Below are 9,872 nucleotides of genomic sequence, written 5' to 3'. Positions count from 1 at the left end.
CTATATTTGACCAGATCTGTGAAGAAGCACCGAGTTCATCCAACAACTTCGGCTTCAAATTTGTTTCTATGTCTGACTGTAAAGAATGCACTGTCATTCTAACGTTCTGTATTGTAAACATTTCTGTTTATGATTAATGAATTAGCCTTTTATTTTCAAAAAAAAAAAAAAAAAAAAACATTTGTTAAAACTACCACATCAAAGAGACACAAAGTGTGAACATTGATTTTGGTAAAAGACAATAGCATTATTCTCAATATTTTGGATATTGCTGTGTAATTTGTAAATAAAAAAAATAAAAAAATAAAAAAGGTTTCTACCTGGTAAATAGTAGGGAGTAGATGAAAAATGTTATTTTACTCTGATATAATAGTTCATAATAATTTATAACATAAAATATAAATTTCACTAAAAAATTTTTATGGATGAACTTGACTAAGTGAATATTAAATCACTTCTTTCGGTCATTTTAGTTGTTTGATTCTAGAAGTTGCAACTCCAACACTGTACATGGACATTCAAATCCAAACATGAAAATTGTATCCATTTAAAGACCAAAATGGCAACATTTTGCAGATAAGAGTAATATTTGAAACTTTTTTAAAAAAAGAAAGATCAAAATTACTTCACAACTAGTAGTGTATAATTGAGTGACAAATTTTTCATAAATTAAAAAAACAATATTATTAGCATGAGATCAGAAGTTCAAACTCATGTTAATGTTGTTGTATTTAATTAGTGCCACTCTTAAAAAGGAAAAAAAAAAAAAAAGAAAAAAAAAAGCAGTTATTAGCAGCAGGTTTGTATGGTGATGGTTGAAATTTGTGTAGAAGAGAGCCATTTGAAGCGCATGTAAGTGGCAGTCCTCCATGGTGGAATGTGCAGACCATTTTGTGTGAGAGAGCACTTAGCTTCTGAGCAAAGAATTGAGAGTGTCCGACGTAGCTTGTCTTCTTCTCCAACAAAAATCTGGGGAAGTATTTGTAGCAGCCTCTTGTATGAAGGTGTAGGGCGAGCTACTTCAAATTGGGACTTGAAATCTATGTCTATTATTGTTGGGAGCATTTAAAGGGAAAGGCTTATTTTAGCCTAACCAAGTTGTCCCACATTGATAGTTTAACCTCTCTCTTCCTTCCTTATATACTTCAAGTCCTTTGATATGGTTTGAAGTGTTATGAGAAGGGAAAGAAGGTAGACCACACGTGGGGTGGACTGGGGTCAATGTTTTGCTCTCAAATTTTTGTGGATCCATTAGTGACCTTGTCCGCACAACATAGTGAATGTGCGTACAGGGATGGTCTTCACTGATTTGTAGTCCTACTTTTATGGGTAATGGATGGTTGGCTATTGCACATGGAGTACTATATAAAGGTAATATGTGCGTACAGGGATGGTCTTCACTGATTTGTAGTCCTACTTTTATGGGTAATGGATGGTTGGCTATTGCACATGGAGTACTATATAAAGGTAATGGTTTTATGTTGATTTTTGCACTGTGAGAGGTTGTTCGAATATACTACTTGCGTTCCGTGTGTCTGCTTCATATATATATCTCTGGTTTGCGTACATATATATATCACTTCTAATATATATATATATATATTACTTTCCGTACATATATATATCACTTCTAATATATATATTATATATTGCTTTGCGTACAGATATATATCACTTCTAATATATATATATATATATTGCTTTGCGTACATATATATATATATACCTCTGCTATTATACCAGTTCGCATATATATATATATATATATCTGCTTCCAGTTCGAACAACACAGTAAAACACCACCATGAAAAGGGATTAGGCTGGTATTGACATTGCCTGAATACGACCAAAGCAATATATATATATATATATTAGAAGTGATATATATCTGTACGCAAAGCAATATATAATATATATATTAGAAGTGATATATATATGTACGGAAAGTAATATATATATATATATATATATATATTAGAAGTGATATATATATGTACGCAAACCAGAGATATATATATGAAGCAGACACACGGAACGCAAGTAGTATATTCGAACAACCTCTCACAGTGCAAAAATCAACATAAAACCATTACCTTTATATATAGCTGCCTGAGAGTCCGTTCTGTTTTACCGGTCGAAAGCATACGACTCAATCCCTGGTCGTGAATGTTTTTAAGGCAGTGTCTTAGACACGATACAGAACATCTGTTTTTATCTTTTCGTTCCCTAACCTCACATCCACAGAGAAGGAAAAACACAACAATTATCACCCTTATTGACCCCCTCCCCCTCTGCTGCTTTGCCTCCTCAACCACAACTACTTCAATATACTCATAAGCGCCTGCATGCATGCATGTTTATCAACAACTAACTTTTCTTAATTACAACTACATACATAATCTAATTAACACCAATGGTAGTTAGAGCCTCTCCAATTATTTAGTTTTTACACAACATTTTAAGAAGTCAAGTAAGAGAGAAAGAAAAATAGAAGAAAAAAAAAGGAAAAAAATTCTGACAATTAAAAAAAGAAACAAAGATTATATGTCAGAGTGACGCGCCCAATGGGAGCATGCATGGGGACACACGCCCACTGAAATGCGCAGTATGCTCCAAACGTTCAATTCCCCCACTTTTTTTTTCTTACCCTACAAAAACATAGTTTTTGCAAGAGAAAAATTTATTAGCAAAAAATTATGCTCCCCATTAGACAAAAACCAGCTGCTCATTTTTGTCCTATTTCTAAAAATCAATAAAAAATTCCTATTGGTTGCTCTTAAATCATTCCCATTAGTAAATTTTCATAATTATTTTGTGGGGTTAAATGTGAGGTGAAAGAGAGAGAGAAGATAGAAGGTTTAAAGTGCTTCAGCACTATGAGCTGTTTTTTTGTCTCCATAGTGAGCCCCACCAAAGAATAAAAAATTACTATTAATGTGCCTCACGCGCACCAAAAGCACCTAACCGAAACGCGTGCACTCCATATATAGGCCCGTTGAACCTATTAACCATAGCAACTTTCTTTATAAAAAAAAAAAAAACTTTTTTTTTATTAATTTTTTTCCTTTTTTCTTCCACTCCCTTCTTCTCTCTAGCTATTTAACTCCTAAAATTAAAATTTGTGAAAAAACTATACTAATGTGATTGTTCTTACCACCAGGGCAACTCAAAGTTGTAGGCCATGAAGAGTGGCACAAGGAAGCACTAAAACCATCCATTCTCAAACGTTTGATTAGCCATTTCTTCAAGCCGCCGCATGATTTCTCATCACACTCCATTTTGTCTCTCATGTGCTTCAAAACACTCTCCACAACTCTACTCTCAACGCCATTCCTGCTCTCCACTATCTCCTACAGGAGATTATCAACACTCAGAATAGTAAATTAAATAATCTCATGCCCCAAAACAAAAGGAAAATTAAATAAATTAACCACGTACAAACGGACAAATATAATTGAGCTAATTAAGATACCTGTAAAATATAACATTTAGTATGATCATCGTGGTCAGGAGTAACTGTCGTGGTTGTATTTGTATCCCTTGTCGGGGAGGATCCTAATTCTATGAAGTCGTTAACCATTTGTAGCAAAATCTCCTCTTCTAACCTACCCATGATGGACTATTATACTGTGCTCTCTCTCCCTCAATATGTTTCTCTCAACTTCTCTCTCACGCTCTCTCTCTATATATAAAGTTTATAAAGTTTATTTAATTACCTAATATATATTTTGGGGCAGATATATATAGTAATTAAGAAATGGGTGGATAATGGAATTGCATGTTAATGGTGAAGGATGAGGTCAGAGGATAATGATGATGAATTTGAAACGCGGCCGTCTGCAGACTTCTATTACGGTGGCGGTCGCACACAGTATTCCTTAATGGAGTTATGGACATATATTTATGCACTCTCATTTTATACTCTTAATTTTCATTCTCTCACAAATTTTTAATGTAATTTTTTTTTTTTTTTTTGTGAATTCAAATAATGAAAATAATTTAGGGATAAAGTACAAATAAGTCACTAAACTATTTGGGAAACAGCAATTAAGCCATCAAACTCAAATAACTTCTAAATAAGTTATTAAATCTGACAAAAAAGAACAATTAACATTTTTAATAGATTTTTTTTTTTTTTTTGCTTTCTGAATTGCCAAACGTTTATTTTATTTACATTTTTTTTTAAAATTATAATCTACCTACATAGTAATATATTTTAAAGTAATTATAGTCAAAATAGTTTTGTCTAGTTTAGATCTAATTTATTTATTTATTATTACTTTTAAAACAGACAATCTAGCTAAAAATAATAATAAATAAATAAATCAAATCTCGACGAGACTATTTTTATACGTAATTAATTAACAAATATAACTAGATTCTCTCTATTTCCCTACTAGGGTTTGCCTAGGGTTACGTCCGATAACAGCAGTTTTTTTCCGGTGAATTAGTGTTCAATTCCAGTGTGTTTTGCGTCGACGAGAAGGGGTCATGGAACGGCAGATGCATGCGAACGTTGATGAGCGTGGTTCTGTTCGACGGGAAGGGACCATGAAACGCCGGACGCATGCGATCGTTGATGAGCGTGGTTCTGTTCGACGGGAAGGGACCATGGAACGCCAGACGCATGCGATCGTTGATGAGCGTGGTTCTGTTCGACGGAAGGGACCATGGAACGCCAGACGCATGCGGAGGTTGAGGAGGAGTTGGTGGAAGGGTATGTAGGCATCTCTTTGCTCGACAAGGAGGATATGTTAGTCCCGGCAGGGGAGGTTACTGCGCCGGCGACGGGGGTGGAGGGCCATACGTGGGTTCTTGTTGGTAGGTTTCTGACGCGTAAGATGGTGAAGCTTGAGTTCATGCGGGAGGTGTTGGCTTCCGTGTGGCAGCCCGTGTGTGGTGTGCAGGTCTCAGAATTGCAACCGAATCTTTTCATGTTTGTCTTCTATCATCAGACGGATTTGCAACGTGTGATAGATGAGGGGCCGTGGTCTTTTGATAACCATACTTTGGTGTGTCGGCCGGTGGAGGATGGGATGCTGCCGAGCGATGTGGTGCTCGATTCGGTTGATATGTGGGTCCAGGTCTATGGTCTCCCAATGGGCTATAGATCTGTGGTCATACAGGAGCAGGTTGGTAATTTTTTGGGCGGGTTTCTGAAGGGTGACGAGAGATTTGATGATCATCCGTGGAAGGCGTTTTACCGGATCCGTGTTAGTATTCTGGTGGCTAAACCTTTGCGTCGGAGAATGAAATTTGCAAAACGGGATAAGTATTGGTGTTGGGTGACCTTCAAGTATGAAAGATTGCACACTTTTTGCTTCTTTTGTGGCTTACTTGATCATTCATACAAGTTCTGTTTACAGGCACGAAATTCGACTCTCTCTTTGGATCAGTATCCGTATGGGGTATAGATGAAGGTGGGGTTAGCACGTGGCCCTAGGCCGGTGGGCAGTTCGTGGCTTATACCTATTGGGGGGAAGAGGGAGGAGGTGGCCGAGAGGGGGGGGGTAGGCCGTGTGTGCCGGATGGGGGGGTTACGGTGGGGGTTTTGGTGGAAGGGCAGCCGATGGTTGGGGAGGGGTGGTGTGTGGTCCAAAAAGGCGTAGGGAGGAGGGGGCTAGTGAGGGGCTCATGGGGAGGGATGGTGAGGGAGTAGTGGATAAGGTTGGTGAGGATGTGGCAATGACAGATATTTCAAAAAACTTGTTCATGGCGGGTTCTGGAGCTCAGACCCGCCCATCCTTATGAGTACATTGAGTTGGAACTGTCGTGGCTTGGGTGATCCACGGACAGTTCGGGAGGTGGTGGACATGGCGTCCAAGAAGAAACCCGACTTTATTTTTTTAATGGAAACAAAAGTTGCTAGAGATCATGCTGAGCGGTTACGGGTGAAGTTGGGGTACCAGGGGTTGTTTTATGTGGATAATGTGAGACGTAGTGGAGGTTTGGCTCTATTGTGGAAAACGAATGATACGGTGAGTTTGCTGGGTTACTCGAGGAACCATGTTGATGTAGTGGTACGGATTGATGGTTTTGAGCCCTGGAGGATGACTGGTTTTTATGGTTTCTCGGATCGTGGTAGTAGACAGGAGTCATGGAATCTTTTTAGACACTTAAGATCTCGCTCTACGCTGCCTTGGGTGGTTTTGGGGGATTTCAATGACTTGCTTTTCCAGTATGAGAAGAGGGGACGGTGCAGGCACCCTGAGTCGTTGTTGCGGGGTTTTGGGGAAACATTGGAGGACTGTGGATTGGCGCAGATCCCAATGATTGGGTATCAATTTACTTGGGAAAAAGGGGAAGGCACGGAGAATTGGGTGGAAGAGAAGTTGGATAGAGTTGTGGCGACTGAAGGGTGGCGTGAACTGGTGGAGGGTGCTCGGGTCTATAATATATTGACGAGGAGATCGGACCATTCGGCTCTCTTCCTGGATATACGACCAGGTGGGGGGTACCGTGTTGGGCCGCGTCATTTTCATTTCGAGATGGCCTGGTTGTTAGATGAGGGTTGTAGGGAGGTGGTGGAGGAGGCATGGGGTAGTGGGGTGGAGGATTTATAGGCCCGGTTGGAGAGATGTGGTGTAAAGCTTCAGAAGTGGGGTGGTGACCGGTTCCACAAGTTTGGGGAACGGATTGCTAATCTCAAGAAGCAACAGTTGAGCTGCCGTGGTCGTACCAATCCCCAGGCATTGGCAGAGTTTCGCCGTCTGGAAACTGAATTAGTAAGGTTGGAGAAGCAGGAGGATGTATTTTGGAGGCAAAGAGCAAAGCAGCATTGGCTTCATGGGGCGGATGCGAATACTCGTTTCTATCACAGGTATGCTTCTGCTCGAAAACGTAAGAATACTATTCTACGCCTTAAAGATGAGTTTTGGGGATGGGTAGATGGTGATGCTATGAAAGTAGTTGTAATGAATTATTTCAATGATATCTTTACTGCTAGTCCGGTTGTGAATGATGGGTCGGACTTTTTTGCATCTATCCCTGTTCGTGTAACCCAGTCCCATAATGATTGGTTGAATCGACCGTATGACCCGGGAGAGGTGAAAGATGCTTTATTTGCTATGTTTCCAGACAAGGCTCCGGGACCGGATGGAATGAATCCGGGATTTTATCAGAAGTTTTGGGATGTTGTTGGTACAGATGTGACCAGTTGTGTGCTTGAGTGTTTAAATACGGGGATTTTGCCCGCTGGTCTAAATGAGTCAAATATTGTGCTTATTCCGAAAACGCAGTCCCCTGAGGCGGTAACTGATTTACGCCCGATTGCCCTGAGTAATGTTGTCTATAAGATTATTGCAAAGGTTATTGCTAATCGTATGAAGCCTTTGTTGGGAGATGTTATTTCTGTTTCGCAAAGTGCGTTTATTCCTGGCAGGTTGATTACTGATAATATTTTGGTTGCTGCTGAGGTAGGACATTTTCTGAATAGGAAGCAGTTGGGAAAGGTGGGATGGGGGGCTTTGAAGCTGGATATGGCAAAGGCCTATGATAAGATGGAGTGGTCGTTTCTGAGGAAAATGATGTTGGCTTTAGGTTTCCAGGCAGGGTGGGTGAATTTAATTATGGAATGTGTCACCACAGTTTCATATAATGTTATGATTAATGGGGTGTCTGGAGGCCAAATAATCCCATCTCGTGGGCTCCGTCAGGGGGATCCTTTATCCCCATATCTGTTTATTATCTGTGCAGAGGGGTTATCTTTGTTGTTGCAGCAGGCTCAAGATAAGGGAGATGTGCATGGAATAAGGGTGGCGAGAGGGGCACCTGCTCTTTCACACCTCTTTTTTGCGGATGACAGTCTTTTGTTTCTAAAGGCAAATATGAGTGAGGCACGGGCGGTAAAACGGTGTCTTACACTTTATGAGGAGCTGTATGGCCAGACCATTAATTATCATAAGTCAAATGTTTGTTTTAGTAAGAACACTCAGCAAGCAGTAAGAGATTTGGTGGCGGCGGAATTTGGGGTCCACCAGGCAGTAAATTTTGGAAAATATCTGGGACTACCGGCTTTTGTGGGGAGGAATAAGCGTGCGGTGTTTGCTTATGTGGAGGATAAGGTGAGGTAGAGAATAGGCTCCTGGAACAAGAAACTTTTGTCCCGAGCGGGTAAGGAAATATTATTAAAATCGGTAGCGCAGGCTATGCCTACTTTTACGATGAGTGTGTTTCTGTTACCTGACTCGCTATGCAAGAATCTGGAGCGTATGATGAATAGATTCTGGTGGCGTAATGGGAGGGATGGAGGAGGAAAACATTGGCTTGCCTGGGATAAGATGAGTTTACCAAAGAAGTTTGGTGGACTAGGTTTTAAGGATTTGAGAGCCTTCAATATAGCTATGTTAGGCAAGCAGGGGTGGAGGTTCCTGACAGATCCCCAATCTTTGGTGGCAAGGGTGTATAAGGCCAGGTATTATCCAAATACAGATTTTTTGAGTGCCACAGTTGGAAATAACCCGAGTTTCTCCTGGAGGAGTATAATGGCGGCTCAGGGATTAATTTCTCGGAATATTAGGCGGAGAATTGGAAATGGTGACTCCACTTTGGTTTGGGGGGATCCATGGTTACTAAGTGACACTGAACCAAGGATTATAACAGAAAAGCCACCATACCTTGGCGAGGTGAAAGTTTCGGGGTTAATTGACCCAGCATCCTCTACCTGGGACATCCCTTTACTCAATGAATTTTTTACGGCTGAGGATGTGGAGCGTATTTCAGAAATTCCTATTAGTCCTGCCTATGATGATATGTGGTATTGGCATAGGGACCCAAAGGGAGTTTATACAGTAAAAGCCGCTTACCGTAATTTGATGGGAACCGTTATTATACCCCCGAATGGTTTCTCATCTTGGAATAGAATTTGGAACCTTAAGGCACCTCCTAAGTGGAAGGTCTTTTTGTTGAGAGCGGTGAGAGGAGTGCTACCCATAACCATGAATTTATATAATAGGAGGGTAGAAGTACCATTAGCATGCCCATTGTGTGCTCTTTGTCCTGAAAATATTTTACACTCTTTGGTTCAATGTGATTATTCTAAATGTGTATGAGATATTTCGGGATTTGTTGTGCAGAGTACGGTGGATGATGACTTTGGTGTATGGCTGGAGTTATTACTACAAAATATTGATGAAACTCAATTTGCTTCTATGTGGCCATTATGTACAATATTTGGTTACAACGGAATACAGCGGTATGGGAACGAAAAATGGATAGACCGCGGCTTGTGCATGAGAGGGCGTTGGCGTCGTTGTCCGCATGGCGTGCGGCTACGTTACGCGCGGAAACGCAGCAGCAGAACACCACGCACTTGGACGCTGCTGGACAGCCCACTGGCGCTGCTGCTGGGCAGCCTATGGCATTGCAGATTTGCTCCTTTGATGCAGCATATACGGCGTCAACAAGGGAGGGATCGTTTGGCTTTGTGCTACAAGATACAAATGGGAATTTTATTGCAGCAAAAAATGGCCCTTTACCGTTATGTCAGGGACCATTCATGGCGGAGGCTTATGCTTGCAAAGAGGCCCTGTCCTGGCTCAGGGATCGCGGAGTTACGGAGGTGGTGTTACGGTCAGATTGTTCGAATTTGTGTCATGCGCTTGGAAAATCAGCGACGGAGTATCGCACGTATGATGGTTTAGCTGTTTCAGCATGTCGAGTCTTGATGAACTCTTTAATTTCCTGTTCAGTTATTTATATTCCTTGTACTTTCAATGTTTTAGCTCATTCGTTAGCTCAGTCAGCCTTGTTACAGGCAAACTCTATGGTGTGGGAGGATGATCCCCCTGCCTTTCTTTTGGCTTTGATCAATTAATATATGCAGTAGTTTACTTTCAAAAAAAAAAAAAAAATCTCGACGAGACTAAATTATT

The 9,872-nt window shown here is 40.7% G+C and overlaps 1 protein-coding gene across 1 annotated transcript; it reads right to left on the bottom strand.

The window, feature by feature from the left end:
- Positions 1-648: 648 nt before the first annotated feature.
- On the bottom strand, positions 649-3,695 carry LOC109193319. Its single transcript, XM_019344182.1, has 4 exons — positions 3,473-3,695; positions 3,155-3,350; positions 2,286-2,341; positions 649-1,053 (listed from the first exon to the last, which is right to left on the bottom strand). Exons 1-4 carry the CDS (start codon positions 3,611-3,613, stop codon positions 790-792), a joined length of 657 nt encoding a protein of 218 aa, XP_019199727.1. The 5' UTR covers positions 3,614-3,695; the 3' UTR covers positions 649-789.
- Between the last annotated feature and the right edge of the window lie 6,177 nt (positions 3,696-9,872).

Source organism: Ipomoea nil, unplaced genomic scaffold (assembly GCF_001879475.1).
Source record: "Ipomoea nil cultivar Tokyo-kokei standard unplaced genomic scaffold, Asagao_1.1 scaffold1868, whole genome shotgun sequence".
NCBI classification, from domain to species: Eukaryota; Viridiplantae; Streptophyta; class Magnoliopsida; order Solanales; family Convolvulaceae; genus Ipomoea; species Ipomoea nil.
The sequence above is the reverse complement of the archived record's forward strand: the minus strand, read 5'-3'. Positions and strand labels throughout refer to the sequence as shown.